The sequence below is a fragment of the Hesperophylax consimilis genome, chromosome 3 (genome assembly GCF_061612785.1).
Source record: "Hesperophylax consimilis isolate HC1 chromosome 3, BYU_Hcon_1.0, whole genome shotgun sequence".
NCBI lineage: Eukaryota > Metazoa > Arthropoda > Insecta > Trichoptera > Limnephilidae > Hesperophylax > Hesperophylax consimilis.
The window spans coordinates 37,311,126-37,338,162 of record NC_142838.1 but is presented as its reverse complement, the minus strand read 5'-3'; the positions used below and the strand labels follow the sequence as shown (position 1 = coordinate 37,338,162).

Below are 27,037 nucleotides of genomic sequence, written 5' to 3'. Positions count from 1 at the left end.
CAACCATGGACTCCTTGGGACTCACCTCAGCGCCCTGGCCCCGGCTATCATTTCTGGCGAGCGCTGACCTCACGCGCCTAGACCCTGAGATAACTTCGCCGGTCTGCGCCTCGACCTCGCGGCATCGTCCCCGGCCAGCATCTCCCGCTCATCTGCAGACCAGTCCATCGCACCTTCGCCTACCTCGTTCACACCGGAGTACACGGAATTCCCCACGCTTTCACCAGTGCTGGACACATCCACGAGTCCTGTCTCCATCACTCCATCAACGCGGCGTCGACTCACTGACCCGCGCCTCGACCACATAATCGCCGTCTACACCTGGTGTCATCATCGTCATCGGTCCAGAGCCATCTCCTAACAGCGCAATTAACTAACTCAAAATAAACACTGTGACACAACACCATCATTATCTTTCATTGTCATACTACCAAGATCCCACATATAAACAGTACATTACAATAATAAATCAAGTATGAGATAAAGAAGAAATTAATTAATTAAAAGTATATAATTTAAAAGAAAATAAGGAGTATATAGGTTAAGAAAATATATGTTATATACAATTAAATATATATGCACATAAATTCAATTTAAGAAATCAATGTACCTACTAATAAGAAAAAAATAATTGTTGATATCTTATACGTGCGAGTTAGTGTTTGTGTGAAATACATTAAAATAATTCGAAAGAATACATCAGAAGATTGAAATATAAAAGAATTTTAAAATAATAGAATGTTAGACATAGTAAAAAGTTAAAATTTAAAGACAGAAAACAATATAAAAGAAGTTATTAAAATTATTTACATATAGTATCAAAGTGATTATGTATTAATAGGTAGGCAAATATGGTAAACTGTTGATAAATACATGCGAGTTACAGTGAAATATGTGGATACATTATTCTTCAGCATTTTAAGTATAGATTCTTGTTTGAACTCCGGCTAATAATACTAAAGTGCAAAATAATTGTCACAATATTGTTCTTAACAAATACTGAAGCGATCCTAAAACGTATCAGCTGTGTCAAACCATTTTTAGTAAGTAATGCATAAAATAATAAATCTTCCTGCTAATATTATAATAATTTAAACACGAAAACTTTTTGTGGTGGTATAGATTTATATGTTCCTAAAAGAAAACTTTTAGTGGTGGTATAGATTCATATTTCGCCCATTTTCAGATATCCATTTTTGGACATCGATTTTAAATCGAGTAATTGATCTGGATCTTTTGATGTCATTATTTAGTGCGTTTATTGTGGATACTAACTGGTTTTTTGTCTGTAAAAACCCATCATAAATTAATATAAATAAACTATTCATTCAGTAAAGATGATCTGTTTTTGAGTTCTTCTGTAGGAGATTGTGTTGTTTTTTTCTTACGTAAAAAGAAAATAATGGACAGAATGAGTGAGATGACGGTAATAGAGCCAAACGTGATATGCAAGATGGGCAAGGAGAACTCCTCAATGGATTCCACGGGGAGCTCAAATTCTGGACGATAGTCTGGATCCAATATTTTTGTCCTGAAGAGTTCACGCAGCACCATGGCTGACATTCTCGGTTTTCTGGTCTTCTGGGGGCTGGTGAAGTCCACTTGGTAAAGTCCGAAATGGTCTCTATGGGAAAAGGAATTAATACATCAATGACAAATAATTCTACGAGCTTTCCATTTGTTTAGAGGAAAACTAACCGTTTGAGCGCTTAGGAAATAATTCATATTAAAGCTAAAATCTTATTAGTAGCACAGTAATAACTAAAAATCCTTGATCTTTGTCCCACCAAAGCTTTAGAATGAACAATTTGTTTATTTACTGAGCATGAAGCTATCGATATAATATCTAGATCCTGAAGACTATGATGTGCTGGCCATTTAGATGGGATGGCAGAAAATAAACCACCGAAATATTAACAAAGTAGATGCCCGAGTAAAATCGACTCAGGGGTGGGCCAAGCAAGAGTTGAGCTGACTGTGGCTGGATGAATCCAATGCAGAACCTTAGTGGAACTAAATTCTTGAAGCTTTAATTTATCAATCTATACATACAAATATCCGTTCATCCACTCGAAGTTGTCCATGAGACTCCACATTGTGAAGCAGGTTACGTTGACTCCATCGTCTATGGCATCGAGGGTGGCCGCCAGATGCTTGTTAAAGAAGTCCACCCGGCCCTCGTCTAGGAGACCCCCGCCTGTGGAGTACCCGATCTCCGTGATGTAGATTTCCTGATCTCCGTACTTCTTCTTTACCCAGTTCAGAGTGTCACGGAGACCATCAGGACGGAGCTAAGGTAAGGAAACATCCTGTCAGTTAAACGAGCAAACATGTAACAATAAATGAAGAAAGTGGTCTATCAAAAAGTTTTAGACTGTCTAATGTAAATGTTTGGTGTGGAGGCTGTTAGGAAGCTTTGTAGATGCACGCACAGATGGCAGTGCGTAGAGCTTGCGAGGATTTCCGCAAGATGGAGCCAGTGGCCAGTTGTCGCCATGGACAGTGCGAAAGCTCTCAGATAATCTCACTGGCCAAGATTCCAATTATCAAGCTTCTAGTTAGGTCGACTAACGAGTCACCAATATAATACGCGGAGTATTAATAAATCGCTGATTAATATTAAAGAACCTATTATTTATAAAAATCTTTCGAAGACGAGTTGGAGACTGTTTGTGCGAACACAACAGGAGGCAAACATCGCAGCCTTGGGCTTAGAAAATTGAAGAGAAATAGTGGGAGACTTGCAAGAATGGAGGCGTTTTTTAGAGGTAGTCAGAACTGTCGGGAGTCATGATCATTTTGCCTTGGGGACAGTAAAAGGGAGGATTTGTTTAAGCTCGTGTGGAGAGAAGACAATGAGATTTAAATAAAATCAAATATCTTCGTTTATGCCACTTTTTATAAAAAAAACTTTCAACGTATTTCAGAATTAAATGTTACATTCCATCATTCCATAACAGTGATATATGGCAGAGGTGTTGCTTATCCAATTAATGGTTCCCGGGGCGGGAGCACCCATACCAGCATCCCAAATTAATCGAAATTGAATCCTCCCACACAGAATAATCTTCCTGACATAATGTATCCAATTAGCAATTTTATTTATTTATTTAATACATGTTACATTATTTTGAAATTTACATAAAGTAGATATAATGTATCACCATACTAGGCGGCTGCCTGTTTCATGGTGACCAATTGAGTGTAATTACTTTGTATGAAATATGAAATCTAGTGTAAACATATGAAATTAGTAACTATAGATGAAGCTAAAATTTTAGAAAAAATGTTATAAAAAGTAGAAGATAGAAATTAGAAAGGAGAAAGAAGTAAATTAGCATTAGATTTAAAAAATGTACACAATTATATATATAATTTTTAATATGTGTGCATGCAAGCACACATGTGTATATAGCAGCAGACATACCTATATACATATAACAACACATGTATACATACACCCATATGACGCATCCTCACGCATATAAACATCTCTATCTGAGTACTTGGAATAGGCTACTAACACTATAACAATCACACATCAAAAAATCCCCGAGCGCTTTCCTGAAACTGTCGTATTTGGCTATTGATTTTATTTCTAACGTTAAATTATTGAATATTTTTGGAGCAAGAAAGTTAAATTGTCTTTGTGCCATTGAGGTTTTTATTGGGGGAATAGTATAATTGGATTTGTTGGAATATCTTGTATTATGGGTCGATTCAAAAATATTTTTTTTCGTATGTTTGAATTTATATTAGGAGGATATGTTTTTGACGTATAAGGATTTATGTTGAGTACTTTGAAGTCGTTAAATAAGTCCTTCGTGGGGTGAATATAGTGTACTTTGTAAATAGTCCGCATTATCAATTTTTGAGCTTTAATTAATGGCTCTAATATCGTGTTAGAGCATCCTCCCCAGACTACTATACCGTAAGATATAATTGATTGGCATAAAGAAAAGTGTACCGTTTTTAGTGTATTTTTATTTAGAATATTTCGTAGTGACCTGAAGATATATGCCAGTTTCCGTATACGGTTTGTAACATTTATTACGTGATCTTCCCATCGTAGTTTATTGTCAATTATTACACCCAAATATTTAATGGAATCTATTCGTTCTAGTGGATTGCACAGACAACTAGAGTAATTATCTCTACAAGAATGTATTTTTAGTGTATGATTGATTGAAGGCTGACTCGGAATATTAAGACTATATAATTGATTGATAATCTCTTCAAAGAATTCGTAATCTTGTTGAAAACGTATTTCAGATTTTCACGAATGAATTGATAGGTTTCCTAATAAACTTTCAGTAAAACACGAATGTGTTATTGTGATGTCGGAAAACGTGTTCATACAAATTCTAATTTTTTCGTCATTGTATAATATCAGGACAAACGCAGATGCACGAACACGTGTTCCGGTATATTACGAATTGACTAAAAAATTTTTAGGAAACGGTCTACAATCCCTTTTTACCAGGATTTAAAAAAATCTGCAATACTCATTTTTCTCAGTGAATTTGAAACAAATATTATTATGTTCAATTCATTAAAATGATGCAACAAAGTGATTTTAAAAATATTTTTGAATAATGGGAGTTATTTAACTCACCTTTAACCAACTAGAAAATCCCTTGTCCCACTTCTCAGGCTGGTAGACAGTATGTCCTATATCGTTCTCCAACGAAGGCACCTGCCTGTCAGCCCTCTTGCCGTCATTGCGGTATACCACAGCGGTGTAGTAGTTGATCCCTATGAAGTCAGCGGTGTTCTTCAGGGACTCCACCTCCTCGGGCGTGAAGTATGGCAGTCTGGAGTGCTTGAAGCCCTGCAGTTTACTCAGTTTGTCGATCTCCTCGCGCATAATCCTAGGATAGTCACCTTCGGGGGTGTGGATCGGATTCAAATACCAGCCGGTCTGAAAATATATTCATACAATTTCCAGGTAATAAAAAAATCTGAAATATGATAATTTTTTTATTTTTTTATATTATTTTCACACAGGAAATCATCTATCATATCTATCTTCATCTTTTGGGATGGTGTGTAGAGAATCTTTTTATGGAGAGGAAGGATAGGAAGTTCTGGGAAGGAAAAGGTATGAGGGATTGGTAGGAATCTGGGGGTCAATATGTCCAGGAGGACGGACGTATGATTCCATTCCTCCTTCTGCTGTGCATAGGGTGGGGGGAGAGAGAGTCCGGCTGGAGAAGTCAAAAGGTCTCCCTTAACCAGTCTCTCCCGATACGACCCACCACGCAGTGCACAAAGGCATCTGCCGTCAAAACCTATTCAAACCTCACTGAAATGAACCTGAGCACCCCTGCTAAGTCACCAAACGTAGCGAATCACTTGGGGAGTGTTGGTTATCCAATAAATGTTTCCCAGGGCAGCAATGCCCAAGCCCGCCTCCAAAATTGATATTGGACGTGATAAACATTAATAATGTTCCAATTAATGGAAAATCGATATAAAACATTAAATGTTTTTTTTCAATGTTGTTTTGTCCTTACGACAAGATAGAACTAGAATGACGATTTAATATTTTTCAATCTTCTTTGATATTATACAGGGTTTTTATTTATTTATTTAATATCAACGTTATAAATATACCATAAACAATAATAACATGTCACAGTTAAAATCGTAGAAATATTTAAAAAAAGAATTACAAATATATGTGGCATTTGATTGTGAAATGACATTAGAAAGTTAGTAAGTAAGTAAACAAGAGATATAAGTACATAAGTTTCTATAGTGCAAATAAGATAGAATTAGATTAAATTAATATTGATTGAAAAGATTTGATAGCATAGCCCTCTTGTACCTACCTTGCGTGCAGTTAAATAGATCTGCCACATCTGCGTATCTATTACTAACTTCATGCAACCTAGGTACAAGCGAGTGTTTGGAATACTCAGTCCTGATATTGTTGCATTTGAACAAAATTTTAGAACGAGTAGCTCTCGTGGGAATATGAAATTTAATGAGGTTAATTAAATCAGGACTGTCTATACTACCATTTACAATTTTGAACATAAATATTAAGTCGGATATAATTCTTCGATCTGAGAGTTTTAATAAATTTAGATTTTTCATCAAGTAATTATAGTTTATATTTTCAATGGGAATACCGAGTTTAAAATTTAAAATTTTTATAAAGATTAAAATTTTCCAATAAGAGGTGTTATTTTGATCAATGGTTTCGTTGCTTGTGTGGCACGTAGCGTCGTCTTGCTCAAAGTAAACGTTGTCCAGATTAATAACATCCGATTCCGTCCATAAAAAAATCATTAATCATCTCTCGATAGCGCAATCCCTTCACCGTAACTGTTGCTTCAGCCTCATTTTCGAAAAAGTAAAGTCCAATGACTCCGCCGGACCATAAACCGCACTAAACAGACACACATTGAGAATAAAGAGGCTTTTCAACAATAACTCTTAGGTTTTCCGAGCCCTACATGCGACAATAGGGAATTCTCGTGCATTTTGTAAATAATTTATTTCAATAAAGATAATTATTTTATTATGTGCCTCTTTTTTTTTAATGCATTTTCAATTTTTTGTAGTTGTTTTAAAAATTGCGTGCTATTTCGGCTCTGAAAACGGTCATGCGCCATTTTGACCGCTACGTCACAAGTGCTACGTCACACCTTTGCCGCCGCCGCCGCCATCGGTTTGCAGGATCTACTCAGGCCGGTCAACAGTGACGTCATCGTTCGCCCTTGAACGCGATCAATCACCGGGCGTTTTTAGCTGCATTGAAATATTTCGTTCGCGCCTGTTTTTAAAGTCATTATAACTTTAATAAATGATTTTTGAAAATTATAAAAACTATGTGTTCTTGTGTCTGAAGAGTTTCTACATGTGAATAATTAATAATAAGTGATTTTTTGGTGTGAAGAGAATTCCCTATTTTGCTTGTTGACGAAGCCACCGAGGTGGAAATGGGCCTCATCATTCAAGACGATTTGCATTTGATTCACTCAAGTGAATTTTAATAATTTCAATGCGTTGTTAAAGAGTGTATCGTTCCATTTTTATTAATGGCGTAGTTTCTACTTGTCAAATATCAAAATGACGGCTTCAAAAGTAACATCTACCGAAATAACGGGCTATTCAAAATAACACCTCTTATTAGAAAACCCTGTAGTTTTCGATTAAGTTGTTTAGATAATTATTGAACCTGCGAGCTCTGAACAATGACATGTATCAAATATGGATGTAAAATTAATGTTGCCAAGTGAAAATATCTAGTAGTCTCATGTTCCAGAATATAAAGGCTATAAAACTGAAATATATTGGTCATTACAAGATCAACCAACAAATATATTGGTCATTACAAGATCAACCGACAAATACTCCAGAAGAGAGTTGACTGAACAAGTAAAAATAGTATTTGAAACTGAATTAAAATTTGTATAGATTTTATAAATTTGAAAGGGTTCAAAACTAAATCCAAAGATCTTGCTCAATAACAATATAATAAATTGGTGGTATAATCGATAGATGTCGCTACCGGGGCTAAAATCTCAGTCTTACACTGAGTCATATCATTGCATTATATACTGATTATTATGTTTATTTTCGTACGAAGCAATTACCTTGCGGTTACGCATTATATTTTTTAAATGAAACATTTAGTTTATAACCACGAACTTTATTTATTATTTTTCATATCGACCGGTTTCGCTTTCAATTTTTTCCACTCGGTTACTAAATGTTTCCGCTTTCGGAAGCAAGCCAAAGAGAGTCAGCAAAAGTATCCAAGGGGTCGTTGGGGGAGGGTGGGGGGAGCAACTATCTAGTAGCCGAGTGGACAAATGGTTCAAATTCGCACCCAGGCTTGTCGTTTTTTTGATATAACAAGTTATCCATATGAGTAAGGCTCACATTAACAAACTTTTTTTTTTTAAATAACTGCTTATGTATCAATAATTAAAAAAATATATTATATATACACCTACATGTTTTAGCGATTTCATTTAGAAATTGAGTCATCTTCCCAATTCTAAAAAAACCTTTCGATTTCAAAGAAGGATTTTCAGTTTTCGGGTGCCAATGATGTTAAATTAGTTATTAGAGTTCAATGAATGAACGCTAACATATCTGAAAAGAGCACATTCTACGTAGACCTGGTGAAATCTGAAAAACTGACAATTGCCCCTTTTAGGAGGAAGCCACAGACATATTAGTACAGTAATTTGTGATTGCTTGTAGGTACCTGCAAAGCAGTGCCTCTTATATTATTATTCTGAATTATTGATGATTTTTTTATTCCTACCTGGAATTCTAAGGCCTTTTCAGCAATAGCTTTGTCTTCTTCGCTATCTGTCTCAGGTTCAGCCTGTAATGATTCGCCCTTTCTACTTCAAACTTTTCCTTCTCTTCTTTCTACGATACATTTTCCTTAAGTCCCGTAGGTAACTTTTCCATAAGGCTTTGGTTATATATATATCCGGGGTAGGAAGGTCCTCCCTGCCGTCTTTTCTTTATTACACACCCCTTCAAGTGTGTACATCCTAGTTTGTCTACGTGACGTACGACCTTGAACGTACTCATTTCACGTGACGGTTCAGTATAAAAAGGCTTCACCGAACGTTGTGTTGGGTTTTTGTTTCTCGGTTTAGAAACCTAGTTATTTATGTTTTGTGTGGTATCCCTTGGTTCTTTTGAGATAGAGTGAGTTGAATCCATTACCGCTGTTTTTCAAAACCATTTCATAAACCTTATCTTCTAAGTCGCCTGCTCACCCCCCCCTAGCTACTCGATTCTACCTATCGTAGGGTAATGTGAATTAATAAAGTGTTAGATTTTATATATGTGATATACATACGATAAATTTATGGTGTTAGTTGTCGGCGCCATCCATGTATATATTTTGTGAGGGGAAGGAGAGGAAAGGAAATGAATTTTTTTCAAGTTAAGATTGGCTCCTCCGCTTACCAAACAAAACTGATGGATGATAATTTGAGCAAGGCGATCGATATCTGCGTGTCTGGATATCACAACCGGCCGGGTCTCCCCTTGTTCCAAATCGGCAACCTTCACGCCAGAATAAAGAAAACCAGGTCTCTTCACCAATTTCAGAATTGCCCCAATCTCAAACACCTCCAGGATAAACTACTTTACTGAGTGTAGAAGGGGAAAACCATAACATCCCTTTATCACGAATCTAGTCGAACCTTACGTGTCACGAAAATGTGACACGTAAGGTCCTAAGTTACGTGCCACCTCTAGAAAACGTTGTAACTCCCACGTCGTCGGGGATTTACATCCCTTTCTAGGTCAATACATAGGTAACACACGACGATCTTGTCGACATTTTGCCTGCTTATTAACGATAGGTTGTGTGCCTACCCATTCAGCCAATTATCATGTGAGATATATGTAAGGTCTACTCGAAATGCCAAATTTAGGATGAGGACTGTCTGTATTTTAATATTTGGTTCCAGTATTTATTTTATGAGGTTACTAGCATCCTCGTGTATTAGGTATGGGTAACTTCTACTGAATACCTATCCTCTCAGGTAAGGTATAAACGGATAATTGGTTTGATGTTTTGCATTTAATTTAAAGAGGCTGCCTACCTCTCGAAAGATACCTGTTGAGAAAAGTTGTTCGGTTGGTAGTTTTATTTCGGAGATTACCATCTCCCTCTTTCGTCTTTAGATTTGTTTTCGTGCATCCCAATTCGTAACTTAGAAAGTCAAACAATAGATGAAATGTATTAAATTAGAAAAGTCAAATAACAGAAGAAAAGTTTTCATTTTGTTCCGTCTGGTTGCATCCGAACGCTTTCAATTTGGGACGGCATACGCTAGCAAAACTTCCCCTTTGACTGACTGTACTCCGCGCCTCTCGGCCTATATATGAAAAGTCATTGGCCTGTCTCTCACTCACAGCTGATTGACAATCCGTCTAGGGTATTCCTTTTAATGATAACATTATTTGGGCGGCAGGTGTCGTAAACTTAGTTGTATCCGTCTTTTAAAGGGGGTCCTCTGGAATTTAATAAATAATATGAAAAACTCACCCAGTTAGGCACCTCTCATTCTCAGCGTGAAGCTTACCTGGTTACACTATATAGCTAAATCACTTTAATTTTCGACCTCCTCCCTACGCTTATAAAAGGGTAATTAAATATTCCTGTAAATAAAATTGTACCTCCCTAATCTGTTAGGATTCGAACCCACAGTTAATAATCTATTTGATTCTCTGGTTTTCGGTCTCCGTGGATAGAATGCCATCTCGCCAAATCAATAACTTAGCCCGATTAAACACTTCCTGCCTTTAAGTACATTCACTCTATTTTAAAACGCAATCAATATTTTTATTATTTTCATGTTTTTGAGACAAGCAATCTAGTTCGAACTGTATACGAAATCACGTTTAAATCAACACAACTTTATAACACAATCGCGATTGCACAACACCTGGCGCCCCTGAGGTGGGTTTTTACAAAACGGCGCTCTACAAATTATCCAATTATTATTATTGTCATTATTATTAATTGTTTTCTCACTGAGTCCATCCACTTTCACTTCGCACAAAAACCGGTTCAATAATATTTCACTTTAGTTCAATATTCCGCAATATTCTCTAATACCATTTGAATTCAATAATTAACTGTAATTTCAAACAACACTTCTGATTTGTATAGATTTCATGGAGCTGTCAACGCACTCAAGTTCCAAACCTGACTGTCGCTCCGGTCTCTCCTTTCCCGTGGGAATCTGTTTACTCCAGGCCTGTCTGTCCATAAATCTTCTCATATTCTAAACAAAAAAATTTTTGGAGTATGTTTGTCTCGTTTATTTTATGTGAGTATCCAAACATCACAGCCTCCCTTTAGTTCTAAGCCCAGCGGGTAATCTCGCTTCCTCGTGTTAGTCGATGGGATTAGAAATAACTATAGGTAATTTACGTTTCTCGAATACCTCTGTATTTATTTTTATTTTTATTTTAAATTTTATTTTAATTCTTCCAAAATGTTGAGCGCCCCTGTTCTTCGTTTCTAACCTAGCATCTGTTTATTTTTTGGTTCCCGTGATTATCGGCTTGTTCTGCTGGTGAGTTTTTTCCCGCCCTCAGCTTTTTCAAGTGTTTCGTGTCGCTATGGGTAGAAATTCAATATGTCATGTCACACTTGTTTATTTTAGAATTTTAAACTCCGAGTTTTGTTTATTACATAACAGTACTTGACTTAACTTTGTGTTTTTTTCATCTCAATGCGTTATTTGTATTATGTTCGAGTGTTATTTATTTTCATGTTGATTTATTTTGTGTCCTCGGCTGTGATCCGATGGTTTTTTGTCCGTCTGTGTTATTTATGACTTAAACATTCTCTGCCTTTTAGATCTGGAATAAACAATAATTGTTTACAGTTATTCTAATATCAATGGTATAAAATATGCCATATACTTCACGATATCCGATGCAATGTTTATTTTAGATTTGTCCCAGCTATCTTATTCTTGTGTTATAATTAATCCGATTTCGATGTTTGTTTATCCTTTGGCTTCGTTGTTTATGAACATTTTAGATGTTTTTTGTCGTCACAATGAATTCAATGTTTTCCGGGTCTGTCTGTTTATTCTATTTTGCCTTTGAAGTACGATGTCTCTGTTATCATTTTTGACGATAGGTACCATTTCTTTTGCTGTTAATGTGAATTAATAAGGTTTATGAAATCCATTTTTTTTCTCAACAACAGTAATGAACTCAAGCCAGCTTTATATCTATCTCTCCTGGTCACGGCACCAGATGTAATGATTCGCCCTTTCTACTTCAAACTTTTCCTTCTCTTCTTTCTACGATACATTTTCCTTAAGTCCCGTAGGTAACTTTTCCATAAGGCTTTGGTTATATATATATCCGGGGTAGGAAGGTCCTCCCTGCCGTCTTTTCTTTATTACACACCCCTTCAAGTGTGTACATCCTAGTTTGTCTACGTGACGTACGACCTTGAACGTACTCATTTCACGTGACGGTTCAGTATAAAAAGGCTTCACCGAACGTTGTGTTGGGTTTTTGTTTCTCGGTTTAGAAACCTAGTTATTTATGTTTTGTGTGGTATCCCTTGGTTCTTTTGAGATAGAGTGAGTTGAATCCATTACCGCTGTTTTTCAAAACCATTTCATAAACCTTATCTTCTAAGTCGCCTGCTCACCCCCCCCTAGCTACTCGATTCTACCTATCGTAGGGTAATGTGAATTAATAAAGTGTTAGATTTTATATATGTGATATACATACGATAAATTTATGGTGTTAGTTGTCGGCGCCATCCATGTATATATTTTGTGAGGGGAAGGAGAGGAAAGGAAATGAATTTTTTTCAAGTTAAGATTGGCTCCTCCGCTTACCAAACAAAACTGATGGATGATAATTTGAGCAAGGCGATCGATATCTGCGTGTCTGGATATCACAACCGGCCGGGTCTCCCCTTGTTCCAAATCGGCAACCTTCACGCCAGAATAAAGAAAACCAGGTCTCTTCACCAATTTCAGAATTGCCCCAATCTCAAACACCTCCAGGATAAACTACTTTACTGAGTGTAGAAGGGGAAAACCATAACATCCCTTTATCACGAATCTAGTCGCGAAAATGTGACACGTAAGGTCCTAAGTTACGTGCCACCTCTAGAAAACGTTGTAACTCCCACGTCGTCGGGGATTTACATCCCTTTCTAGGTCAATACATAGGTAACACACGACGATCTTGTCGACATTTTGCCTGCTTATTAACGATAGGTTGTGTGCCTACCCATTCAGCCAATTATCATGTGAGATATATGTAAGGTCTACTCGAAATGCCAAATTTAGGATGAGGACTGTCTGTATTTTAATATTTGGTTCCAGTATTTATTTTATGAGGTTACTAGCATCCTCGTGTATTAGGTATGGGTAACTTCTACTGAATACCTATCCTCTCAGGTAAGGTATAAACGGATAATTGGTTTGATGTTTTGCATTTAATTTAAAGAGGCTGCCTACCTCTCGAAAGATACCTGTTGAGAAAAGTTGTTCGGTTGGTAGTTTTATTTCGGAGATTACCATCTCCCTCTTTCGTCTTTAGATTTGTTTTCGTGCATCCCAATTCGTAACTTAGAAAGTCAAACAATAGATGAAAAGTATTAAATTAGAAAAGTGAAATAACAGAAGAAAAGTTTTCATTTTGTTCCGTCTGGTTGCATCCGAACGCTTTCAATTTGGGACGGCATACGCTAGCAAAACTTCCCCTTTGACTGACTGTACTCCGCGCCTCTCGGCCTATATATGAAAAGTCATTGGCCTGTCTCTCACTCACAGCTGATTGACAATCCGTCTAGGGTATTCCTTTTAATGATAACATTATTTGGGCGGCAGGTGTCGTAAACTTAGTTGTATCCGTCTTTTAAAGGGGGTCCTCTGGAATTTAATAAATAATATGAAAAACTCACCCAGTTAGGCACCTCTCATTCTCAGCGTGAAGCTTACCTGGTTACACTATATAGCTAAATCACTTTAATTTTCGACCTCCTCCCTACGCTTATAAAAGGGTAATTAAATATTCCTGTAAATAAAATTGTACCTCCCTAATCTGTTAGGATTCGAACCCACAGTTAATAATCTATTTGATTCTCTGGTTTTCGGTCTCCGTGGATAGAATGCCATCTCGCCAAATCAATAACTTAGCCCGATTAAACACTTCCTGCCTTTAAGTACATTCACTCTATTTTAAAACGCAATCAATATTTTTATTATTTTCATGTTTTTGAGACAAGCAATCTAGTTCGAACTGTATACGAAATCACGTTTAAATCAACACAACTTTATAACACAATCGCGATTGCACAACACCTGGCGCCCCTGAGGTGGGTTTTTACAAAACGGCGCTCTACAAATTATCCAATTATTATTATTGTCATTATTATTAATTGTTTTCTCACTGAGTCCATCCACTTTCACTTCGCACAAAAACCGGTTCAATAATATTTCACTTTAGTTCAATATTCCGCAATATTCTCTAATACCATTTGAATTCAATAATTAACTGTAATTTCAAACAACACTTCTGATTTGTATAGATTTCATGGAGCTGTCAACGCACTCAAGTTCCAAACCTGACTGTCGCTCCGGTCTCTCCTTTCCCGTGGGAATCTGTTTACTCCAGGCCTGTCTGTCCATAAATCTTCTCATATTCTAAACAAAAAAATTTTTGGAGTATGTTTGTCTCGTTTATTTTATGTGAGTATCCAAACATCACAAGCCCAAAGCACTAGAGTTGCCATGCCAATTATTCCTAAAAGATACAAACGTTATTAAAGCGATACAAGACTTTAAGAACGTGGGTTTGCTCGACGCTTACATTTTCATTGATTCCGAAGAATTCGTAATGATAATGTTTTAATCTTTTGACCGATACCTACAATGCCATTTTTCAGCTATAAAATTAACTGAAAGCACCAGATTTTATTTTTTTAGACGTTGCATTAGTAATTTCCCATGGTATTCCTCAAGAAACATCTGAGATTTTATAATACATTCATCAGACATTTATTAAAACAAACCCCAAGGAAAGTTCAATTTTCTAAATTCGACAGTAGGTCCGTCGTTAAGATTCCAACTTGTCTACATATATATGTATTTATCAAATATTATATGTGCTCTACCACCATCGAATACGTCTGCCATTGCATATAATGCATATGGATCTTTAAACTGTTTAGATATTCTGATGGTAAATCAAGCTAAATTTATACCAAGCTGGAGCGCATATTTTTTTGGTTTCTGATTTATACACTGCAGAGTTATGATTAAAGATGTGGGAGTGTTTACTGTCCGTGTACAAACATTGTACAAAATCTGAATTCTTTCTTGAGCACATAAACAATTTCACTGACCTGTCGTGCTGTGGGAGTCGAAAGGACTAATGTAAATTGACAAAATTAAAACTCATAAAACGCTAGTTACCTTGTTGAGTTGGCTTGAAGGTATTGTTATAAAGATGATAAACGTTGGCGTGAGCTTTTAAGACGTTGTGTGTGCACTGGTACTCTCCTATTCCATGGACATTCAGATCTGGGGCAAACTGCACGATGTGAATACTGGTTCCATACCCCGGATAGCACATGTTATAGGGTTCGTTGAAAGTCAACCAGGACTTGACCCTGTCTCCAAAGTGGTGGAAAGCCAATCTTGCATAGTCCTCGAAGTAATCCACGATATTTGGGTTAGTCCATCCACCGATCTTCATGAATTTTTGAGGCGTGTCCCAATGGAAGAGAGTCACCATCGGGGTGATGTTAAACTTGATCAGTTCATCGATTAGGTTACTGTAGTACTGAAGTCCGTCTTGGCTCACGTTGGTGCCGTAACCGTCGGGTAGAAGTCTGCTCCAGGATATGGAGAACCTGTAGTAGTCCACTCCTAGCTCCACCAACATCTGGACATCTCGCTTGTAGAGATGGTACGAATCACAAGCCACGTCTCCGTTGCTATGGTCTTCAATCTTTTCACTCTGGTAATGCGTGAAGTGGTCCCATACCTGCTCCGCTTTGTCTGAAAAGATTAACAAATTTGGTTGAATGAGATTGATGATAAAGAATTAGACTTCAGTATCCTGCCAACTTTCAAATTTACCATGCTTTCAATAATATTTGTACTCTAACATAAGATTTTTTTTATTCAAGATTTAAAAGGAGCATGATGTCAATGATATAAACTTCTCATTGCGCATATATATTTACATAATATCGTAATATGACGGGGCTTGGAAGCAAACCTGCCACTACACTTTTACACTGTTGGATATACTAACACTATGCCTACATATTATCTATGCCTAAGATTGTCTTTGCTTCGGAACCTCTTCCTGTCAAGCACTTGTAAAACGATTGTCAACAAGAATGGTTGATTAAACTCAACACAATTATAATCGTGTTCTTATTTCACCACAATATAACATACACATCTAATATTATAACGTTTTTTGCCTTTGTTTCGTAAGTTATTAAAAATGTTTGTTTTAGAATTTACTTTTTTTCTGTTCTGTACTTTTACACAAGAAAAGAATTGCCAATTTCTGCGTTTTAGCCAAAACATTGGAGTAAATAATATGAACCATGGAAATTTCCATCGCCGACTTTTAATGTGGCAGTTTTGCATCTAATTGAAATAAAAATATGTACATCTATATGGGACGTGTGGGACTCTAAGTCTATAATAGCCAGGTAACACTTTAAACACCCATATGAGGTAAAAATTCAATCCGCCGCCACGACCCGGACAAACCTCACTCCCATGATCCCGGGCACCCCTAATCACAAAACATAGCGAACCACTCGGGGTGACCTATGGCAAAGGGTTATCCAATAAATGACACCCGGGGCGGCGGTACCCATAACCGCCTCCAAAATTGATGATTGACTTAAAATTGATTCATGGAAAAACTGATAAGAAAAATTCCCGTATAAAGATGCGTTCACGTCAGCGGCGGCCCGTGACTTTTCAGTGAGCTACAGTTGCAAGATTGTTGTGGCTGAAAATCCTTTTTTCTTTCAAGACTTCAATGTTTTGTATGAAGGTTTTCACAATTCTTTCAGTTTGTTCAGTAACTTGTGAAAATGATGTGCAGGAACTCACCACTGACATTCCAGGCCCCCTCAACTTGATATGCGGCAGTGGCTGTACCGAACTTGAAATTCTTAGGGAATTCTCTTAAGGGCCGAGTCGCTGACGTCACCCTGCAAACAAAACACATTTACATATTTATTTAAAAAAAAAGGTTATTTTTTACCAATGTCGAAAAGAATATGACCTTACTAGGGTACCTCGTTCTAAAATCACATTGTACATGGTTCTATGTGTGAATTTTAATTAGGTAAGGTTTTTTTGTAAAAATGTTAATTACTTTAAGTAAGTTTTTGTTAAGTTTATTATAATATTACAACAGGAAAATTATAAAGCCTTACCTAGAAACTAAAATCATAGTGTTAATCTTTGTTAGGTCGTAACATTGAATCTATATTCTTCCTTCCCGGGTTAATAATCCATAAATTTATACATACTACTCTTTGGTAGGAAATATTAAATAAAAATCTGGATAATTAACATATTGAGATCAGAAATATATATTGAATTGAAACCAAATACCGAGTGAAACCGAAATCACTGAACAAAAAAAAACACCATTAAATGGTGTTTAATATGTGATTAATTAAATTAAATTAAATTAATTTTAAACCATTAAATTTTGTAATATGTGATTTTTTTTCCATTATTTCTGGCTTTCACCCTTCAAGGGTGTTCTTGGCCATCATTTAAAATTATTGAGAAATGAAAGGTGAATTTAAATATTAATTTTATTTAAATAGGCAAATTTCAAAATTATAATGAAAATTGGAGTCGAGTTCAGACTTAGAAGAGACGAGATGTTGAATGGAGGGGAGGCAATTTTAGATAAGGCTTGATAGAATAGAGGATATTTGTTTAGAGAGGGACAACCAAAAAATATGTGATCTAAAGTTCCCACTTCTAGACCACAGATTATTTCAGAAAAAAACACTATTTATTATATCTCTAATTAGTTCATAATATCCAAACTACTAAATTTCATGAATCAGTGTTAAAATTGTTATTTACTCACAGTGGTAGAATAAACACTGGTTTATAACAGGACCCACCGCAGTACAATCTGCATCAGTTAAGTACCAGATAATTATTTCCTAATTAATTAATTAATTAATCAGTGGGATGAGTAGGGTAACACTGAAGTTACGAGGCGAGCGGAGTCCCGTTTCCGCAATGGTTTACTCTGGAATTTTCGATGTACGGGTAAACATCGAAAATAGCACAGTCAACGAGATTATCAATTAATTAGACGAATGTCTTAATTCGGTCGGGATCGCGGTGTTAAAGTTCTCTTATCTCTAATGTGAGATGTGGTTATTAAATTCAGAGTAAGAACTATAAATATATCGGTTTTTTAACATAAGTGTAATGGCGTGATTAAACGCACATGATCCAAAAAATCACAAATAAAAATGGCCAAATGATGGTTAAAGCCACCTGGAGTATCGTAAATCAATAGCGAGGGTGATGATTTAGTTCCTGAAACCTTAAATCTGTTTACATGAACGGTAACAAAGTAGAGATTGAACAATAATGGATCTGATATTTCAAGAAGACCTTCATAAATTAACCACGCCCTAATAACATCTGCAGGGCCTAGGTCTTTTTTGTCATCAACAGGTACAGACAAAATTGTTTTTATATCTACAAATAATGTAAGGATATAAACATTTAATTGAAGGGTTGTCGTCATTAGGCATTTGTTCATCTTATTGTGAAGGCGACAAATATCAAAATCTCTAATCTCTAATGTAAGAGCTGGGCCTCCTACGATAAAGATTTTGAAATTACGCTATTGTTAGACAATGCCGATGTTATGGTAAAAAACATTAAATAGTCCTAGCATATCTCATGCCATGGGAAGAATTATCTGCATAGTGCATCACTCCATCTTTCAATGTTATGTAGCTCATTCGCGTACTCTAAGTTTTGGGAATCAAGTAAATATCCACCAACGATGCACAAGTGAAGAGAAAAGAGTGGTTCGGAAGATGTAACCTTCAAAGATGTCAGCCAGTGTATAATATCTTCCAGAAGAGAGCATGTTGATTCTGTAGAAATTTTTGAAGTGAAACTTCTTTACCCGCGTCATGCAATTTCGAGGACCGGAGTAAAACGAACTCATGACCGAAACGAAAATGCGGGACCGATTAAAGTTCATTTGATCTAGTCAAAGTTTTGAAGTAAAATATAAATGCTTCTTAGCTCATCTCGACAACTGGCGTTGGTGGTGTAATGGTCAGCGTAGTTGCTTTCCAAGCAGTTGATCCGAGTTCGATTCTCGGCCATCGCACATTATTTTTTTGTTTTTAACGCCTTTTTTTTTTTCAATGGTTGACCATAATATCAATCCACTAAGTAATATTTTAGGCCTGTAGCATACTTGAAAAGTTAAAGAATGATATAAAATTTTTTATGATGTTAACGATAAAAAAATAAAAAAAAACATAAAATTACCATAAAAAATGGGCCAACGGCACGCGGTGTTCCCAAGCGGTCACCCATCCAAGTACTGACCGCGCCCAATGTTGCTTAACTTCGGTGATCGGACGAGAACCGGTGTGTTCAACATGGTATGGTCGTTGGCAAACGCTAAACAATATTAATTTCTATTCTACCTGCCAATAAATATATGAAAATTAGTATAAAAAAGCCCTAATAATACTGAAAACATTAGCAAGGTGTGTGCGACGTTGATAAAAATAATCATTACATACGCGCTTGAAAAAGATCGTAATTACATCCATAACTTTGCAGGAATTTTTTTTTTCAATGGTTGACCATAATATCAATCCACTAAGTAATATTTTAGGCCTGTAGCATACTTGAAAAGTTAAAGAATTTTATGATATTATTAATGATAGTAACGATAAAAAAAAAAAAAAACATGAAATTACCATAAAAAATGGGCCAACGGCACGCGGTGTTCCCAAGCGGTCACCCATCCAAGTACTGACCGCGCCCAATGTTGCTTAACTTCGGTGATCGGACGAGAACCGGTGTGTTCAACATGGTATGGTCGTTGGCAAACGCTAAACAATATTAATTTCTATTCTACCTGCCAATAAATATATGAAAATTAGTATAAAAAAGCCCTAATAATACTGAAAACATTAGCAAGGTGTGTGCGACGTTGATAAAAATAATCATTACATACGCGCTTGAAAAAGATCGTAATTACATCCATAACTTTGCAGGAATTTTTTTTTTCAATGGTTGACCATAATATCAATCCACTAAGTAATATTTTAGGCCTGTAGCATACTTGAAAAGTTAAAGAATTTTATGATATTATTAATGATAGTAACGATAAAAAAATAAAAAAAAACATGAAATTACCATAAAAAATGGGCCAACGGCACGCGGTGTTCCCAAGCGGTCACCCATCCAAGTACTGACCGCGCCCAATGTTGCTTAACTTCGGTGATCGGACGAGAACCGGTGTGTTCAACATGGTATGGTCGTTGGCAAACGCTAAACAATATTAATTTCTACTCTACCTGCCAATAAATATATGAAAATTAGTATAAAAAAGCCCTAATAATACTGAAAACATTAGCAAGGTGTATGCGACGTTGATAAAAATAATCATTACATACGCGCTTGAAAAAGATCGTAATTACATCCATAACTTTGCAGGAATTTTTTGAAGTGAAACTTCTTTACGCGCGTCATGCAATTTCGAGGACCGGAGTAAAACCGACTCATGACCGTGACGAAAAAACGGGATCATTTCGCTATAGGAGCCTAGCTAATATTATATACCTAGTTTAACTCACTCTCCTAACTCATCTTCGCTGTCTACAGGCAGAGCGCACGACTGTGGTCGTGAAGAACCGAGGTTCGATCCCCGCTTTAACTAATTTTTTTTTTCTTTTTTTATAACTTTTAATTTTTTTTATCACATGCTACTTATAAATATGTCAATAGACAGAAAAAAAGAGAGAATGAAATGAAAAGAGAGAGAGAGAAGAATACTAGAAGTTTCACTTCTGTCTTGCGTAGGCTTGACACACCCATTTTTTTTTTTATATCCCAATCTCTTGAAGTGGTTGTAGGAACAGACAGAGATCTACCAGCATGGCATGTATCATTATGCTGGTTTTCTTTGCTTCGTTTTTTCAATTGCCACTTCCAACACTAACCAGTGTGTACGGTCTATTCTGCTCAGTTTATGGTACATAAGTAAGGTAATCAAATAAAACTCCTTTTATTTGCCCATGCTGTCATTCAATGTAACACGATTTCTTCTTTTTATGGTATCGGGAAGATGAACGCTGTAAATTTAATGAAAACACCGACGGACATGATAGATACGAGTAACTATTTTAGTTAGTCACACGTGGAAAAGGACTTGCCCCTCAAAAATGGTAAACGCATTCTTTTATGTTTGAACGGTTTCTCAATATATTAAAACCTTGGCGAGGTTCGATATTTTAAATTAAAGCATTTATAAATCAAATTGTCAATGTTTTTATAAGATCTGCATAATAATCTGTCCTTGGAGATTTGTAATTTCATGATGTCTTCTTTTTCGCGAGATTTCACTATACGTTACGCGAAGTGTACTGTTCACGGAACTACTAGTTTAAAATCGTTGTAGAAAAGTTATTCGTCAAAGTAAAAATGTGGTATGAAGAGCATTACATTCGTAATTATTTTCTTTAATTTTTTAAGAAACAAAAATTAGTATTGTTGTAGCCCAGTTTTGGGTATTTGACTATTTTTGATTTTAAGTCACACTTGAGATAATTCACTGCTAATTAAACTATTTTAAAAAGTCTTAATTCACTTAACCTTGTCGTTTAGGGGTAAACTCTTCATGTAAAAATTGGCCTTATTTGTTAAGCGGTAAAGTTCACGGTAAGCCCCTGAAAATGGTTGGCCTTTATTTTATATATTTTTTATAGCTTTCGTAATCTTATTTTAATATTACGTTTTGCCCTTGGAAAAGTTTTGCCTACACGGTTAAGCGTTAACATCGTCAACTGTAGGTCAAAGTTGGCCTGTGGATTTTTTTTTGTGAAAAACTTTTGTATTACAAACATTACAATCTGAAGGTCACGGCAAGACACTGGAAATGTTTGCCGCTTTGGGTTTATCTTTCGTAATCAAATCTGAAGATGATGGCAAGCCCATGATTATAGCTGCCACGAATTGTATATCAGTTTAGTTTTCGTAAGTTTTAATGGTATCAAACCTTTTCAATCCGAAAGTCATTGCTACCCACCGTAACGGTTAAGTTTTATTGCATTCCGAAACGTTTTGATATTCTATTCTAATCTGAAGTTCACGGCAAACCCCTCGTAATCAATGACTGCTGTATATTTTTTATCGGTTCAGTTTTCGTAATCTATTATGAAGTTCGCGGCTTGCCTTGGTTGGCTTAGTTTTCCTTATCAAATCTGAAATACACGTCATACCTTCGTTCAATGGTTTTATTTGCAAGCAAGTTCGGTGATAGGTACCGGTCCCTTTTTGCTGTTCATCGCTTATCGGTATAATGGTTAGCCGATTTGAAGGTCACTGCTTACCCGCGGTAAGGGTTATCCTTAATTGTCAGTAAATTCTTCATTGTTCAACCTGAAGTTCAGGCCTTGCCCATGACGAAGGCTGACATTTACAATTTTGTCATACAGCTTTCAAATTCTTTTTTAAGGTCACGGGTTCGTTGAATGCTAAAATATTTGTTTTGTTTGAATTTGTTTGTTAATTTTGGTAATTAAATACACATGTTTACATAAATAATGAAAAAAACGCAATGTTTTTATCATTTCAGCCTAGCCTTTGTAATCCAATTCACGGTTTAATTTGATTGCTTTTTGCCAAGGGCAATCTTTCTTGAAACAGGTGTACAACAAGTGAAAAGCTATTTGTATAAACAACACGAGTCGAGGATAATTCGTCAATGAGAATTCGAGAAATCCGGTTAATTTTTTGAGATTGTGGATTTAGCCTTTTGTACACGTCATAAAAGTGGTTATAAATACATTTTTAATATTCGCAAAAAGCCGTATTTAGAATAATTCGACCACTGCCAAGATATTTCCGAAGAACCCATAGCCCTTTTCAATTATGGATTCACTCATAAATATATACATACATATTTATTTAGAGTCCTAAGTGCTCCCAATCGTCTGGAGCCAGTGAGACTATGGTATCCCCAATTGGGGTAAGTTGTGATGCTGAAGGATGTAGGGAGGTGAAGGAGATGGGGGAGAGGAAGGTGGATAAGTACCTGGCTATTCAAATCTGTTCACCAAACACGGCCAAATTAATTTCAAGCAACATTTCAATTCTAAATGGTGGTTTTCCACCGGAGCGACACTGAAAGTATTATCTTATTTAGTACTTTATACTTCTTAGAAAATACTGTATATTATTTTAAATGAGAAAATTGTGAAATAAACCGATTAATCAAATAATATTTACTCGCGCATGCCGGGATTTGAACCCTCAACCTGCGACTTGCTAGTCGAGAGCCTTACCCCTCAACCACGGTGGCCTATATGTACTGGCAGTGGACAAATTAATCTAACAAAATACCTAACTGAACCAACCGTACTCAACTACTCCTAAAATTTATAAGGAAAAAATTACCATAAATGAACCAGATATACTGTCAACTCTGAAAAACAATTTTAATATAATAAAAATATACGAAGTATCAACATAAACTTTGATGAACTTCAAACGCTGGATAAAGGATAAATATTCACCCCTGAATATTAACGGTTACAGCTCCTTTGCAATTGAATTATACAGAAAAGTATGGTGTGATAGTATACATTAAAAATGAAGTCGATGAAATTAAATTTACAAATGCAAAACTATTTGAAAATTAAAGTAGGTGATGAAACAACAATATTAACTATTTATAGATCACCAGCAACAACAGATATTAATCCATTTCTTGAAAGGCTTTCTAATGAGCTTAATATATAAAAAAACACACACAAATATGTACACCATATTGGAATCAAAAATGTTGAGATATTAGAAGAAAGCCATCCTAATAGAACTGAATATATACATACCCATAAATAAAAATAGAAATAAATAATTACCGACTTATAAGTCTCTTAAGCTCCTTTTCAAAAATATTGGAAACTGTCATGAAAAAACAAATTGTTAAATTTGTGGAAAAAAACAAAATATTATCACCCTCCCAATATGGCTTTCGGGAAAATCTAAGTACTCGTACCATTGATGCCATAAAAAAATAAACAAGAATAGCCATAAAGGATATAGATTATGGGAAAAATTATTTGGCTTTATGCATAGATCTCCAGGAAGCTTTTGACACAATAGACCATAAAATATTACTGTCTAAGCTAAAAAAAAATAGGAATGGCCGAAACGACAATGAACCCGTTGACGACATATATAACAGAGCGAGAAAAACAAGTACAGATTGGCAAACAAAATAGTAAACTATTGCCATTAAACTATGGCGTCCCCCAAGGAAGCGCACTTGGACCGATTCTATTTATTATCTATATAAATGATATCACTAACCTTAACATAAAAGGAAACATAATCAGTTTTGCTGATGATACCGTTACATTATTTCAAGAAGAAAACTGGACGGAAACATTTTATGTGGCTGAACAGGGGGCTTAGTACACTTCAGAATTGGCAGAAAATTAACTCAGTTACCCTTAATATAAGCAAAACTAAATATATAACATTTACAACAAACTCAACGGACCAACCAGTTAAATCGTTCGAACTAAAATTACACGAATGCCATAGAAATAATGTTCAATGTCAATGCCCAGTTATAGAAAAATCACAAATATTTCTGTGAATATCTAGGAAATGTGGTAAATAAAAAGGATATGAAAAAAATCTATTACGCTTCTCGTATTGAATATAAAATTATGGGATGGGAATCTGCTGTATCCAGTATATTCATAACTTGAACGCAATTCAAAAAGCAATCATAAAGACCATACAGAAAGTACCCAAAAGAAGGCCTTCGAATGAAATTTTCAATAGTTTTTATGTACCAAATGTACAAAAAATATATGCTTAAAATATACTATTGATACTATTCAAAAATACTCAATCGTCTACAATACCGCGTATTCATCAAACTAGGTCAAATCACAATGACTAAAAAATATGCCAGGTCATAAAACCACATTCGGACAAAGATATTATATTTATTTTTCGACGAAACTCCACAACATCCTTCCCCCTTATACAAAGCGAATAGAAAATTTTTAAAAATCTGGCTGAAAGAGATTAATGAAAAAAATCCGAAAAAAAACATTAAAACGACATAGAAAACTAATAAAACAGAAATGAATAACTGTAGTTCGCCTCAGCACAGGTCACCCTAGTGAGGAGAACTAAGAATTTACTATATATATTTCTCATATCATATTTTGTATGCACAATGTTTAAATAGTCGCTATAATAAAAAAAACTACTTATAGATTTTGCCGACGTTTCAACAATATGTTGGACAAATATTATTTTTACCGTTTCGATTAATAAAGATCTTTTTTTATTTGTTTTTTTGCAGTTATGTACACTTTGCGCATGTTCGACGCATAACAATTTTACGAAACAGGTGTATCGAGCAAATTTATTAAATATGTTAACAATCGTATTCAGTATGGTCCCATATGATGCGTGTTCACAACATGCGAAAACAAAAATTGTGACCTTCTTAGGTGGTACTTATTCTTTTGGTTTTTAGCTTAGGTATTATTATACTCGTACATATGTTATATGAAAATAAATATTAATTAGAAAATTAATATTGCCCTGGTGTAAGACCACCATTCAGAAATGAAACGTTGCTTAAAATGGCTTTAGCCATATTTGGTGACTATATCTGAATAGCCAGGTACTCCTCCGTCTTCCTCTTTACCATATATTTCCCTTCCCACTACCATCAGACTCACAACATACCCCTATTGCTCACTTGCTCCAGACGATTGAGAGCAGTTGAGACTCTTGTGCAGTATTCACATAAAAAATAAATGAGCAATAGTAACGGTTTTGCATAAAAAGATAGTAAGTACCTTGTCCAATTGAGGTGACGAGTTGCTTTTGCTATGTATGTTTAACTGTGGCATATAACTCCAGTCTGGCCTTCTTAGTTGCGCTCTGCCCAGTGGCATATAACTCCGGTCTGGCCTTATTAGTTGCGCTCTGCCCAGTGGCATATAACCCCTTGTCTGGCCTTCTTAGTTGAGCTCTGCCCAGTGGCATATAACTCCGGTCTGGCCTTCTTAATTGCGCTCTACCCAGTGGCATATAACTCCGGTCTGGCCTTCTTAGTTGCGCTCTGCCCAGTGGCATATAACTCCGGTCTGGCCTTCTTAGTTGAGCTCTGCCCAGTGGCATATAACTCCGGTCTGGCCTTCTTAGTTGCGTTCTGCCCAGTGGCATATAACTCCGGTCTGGCCTTCTTAGTTGCGCTCTGCCCAGTGGCATATAACTCCGGTCTGGCCTTCTTGGCATAAGTCTTTCTCCACAACGTATAAATGTTATTTATTAATTACATTGAACAACTTATTAATGTAATTGATTAATGATTATCCTGTTTTGAAATAAATATTACTTTAAAAATTTTAAACATATTTAAACATGATTTTTTTCTATTAAAAATAAACATAAAAATGTCCGAGTTCCTCTGTCATATATAAGCACAATTCTGTTTTCGTGCACTTTTCAGGAGCCCAAAGTTCCCATAACATTCGCTGGACCTACAAGGATCACAGAAAACCTATTAATCCCAAAAGAAAACAAAACTATTTTTCAAAAAGGACCACACTATATGGCCATTAAAATATATAACAACCTTCCATGTAGCATCAAACAAATAACCGACACACTTAAATTTAAATCAACACTAAAAAAAATTCTTTTAAACAAATGTCACTACACCTTGAATGAATACCTTACATGTATTAAATACCTCTGTTTTTATTTATTTTTTATTTACTGTTATTTATTTTTATTTATTTGTTAACATGTAATTGTTGGGTTATGTGATATAATGTGTATTTGTTGGGTTAGCTGGAAGAAATAGGATGTAACCTATAAGTTATACCCTTTGTACTCTTTTTGTGCAATAAACATTTTTTTGAATTTTGAATGGAGTTCTACAAATTAAACTCCATAACAATAAATAAATAAATTACTTACCCTATAATCACAAGTAAACTGAAAAGCTTCATGATGATTCACTTTGTTTTTAATATTCTCTATTTTAGAATAATATAGTCTAATATGAATTAAAAATAGCTTGCGGAACCAATAACTCTACTCAATAACTTGAAGTAAGCACTAACTGTTGGCTACAGTAAGAGAGATCCTTTGCCTGAGAGAGTGTGTCCGTGGACTGAATATTGGTCAAATTCATATGCATTTTTATCATAGTAATTGAAAGCGACACCGGT

General features: G+C 35.6%; 1 protein-coding gene and 3 non-coding genes across 4 annotated transcripts; all 4 read right to left on the bottom strand.

The window, feature by feature from the left end:
- Positions 1–626: 626 nt before the first annotated feature.
- LOC149425420 (myrosinase 1-like) lies at positions 627–27,037 on the bottom strand. Its single transcript, XM_089650637.1, has 8 exons — positions 26,784–27,037; positions 16,629–16,729; positions 14,958–15,545; positions 14,255–14,286; positions 8,288–8,350; positions 4,616–4,921; positions 2,053–2,291; positions 627–1,624 (listed from the first exon to the last, which is right to left on the bottom strand). The coding sequence occupies exons 1-8, from the start codon at positions 26,813–26,815 to the stop codon at positions 1,321–1,323; spliced, it is 1,665 nt and encodes a 554-aa protein (XP_089506763.1). The 5' UTR covers positions 26,816–27,037; the 3' UTR covers positions 627–1,320.
- On the bottom strand, positions 19,085–19,203 carry LOC149425423 (5S ribosomal RNA). The gene has a single exon (XR_016305765.1). It is a non-coding gene; the product is annotated as a 5S ribosomal RNA (ribosomal RNA).
- On the bottom strand, positions 19,525–19,643 carry LOC149425422 (5S ribosomal RNA). Its single transcript, XR_016305764.1, has one exon. It is a non-coding gene; the product is annotated as a 5S ribosomal RNA (ribosomal RNA).
- Positions 19,967–20,085, bottom strand: LOC149425421 (5S ribosomal RNA). The gene has a single exon (XR_016305762.1). It is a non-coding gene; the product is annotated as a 5S ribosomal RNA (ribosomal RNA).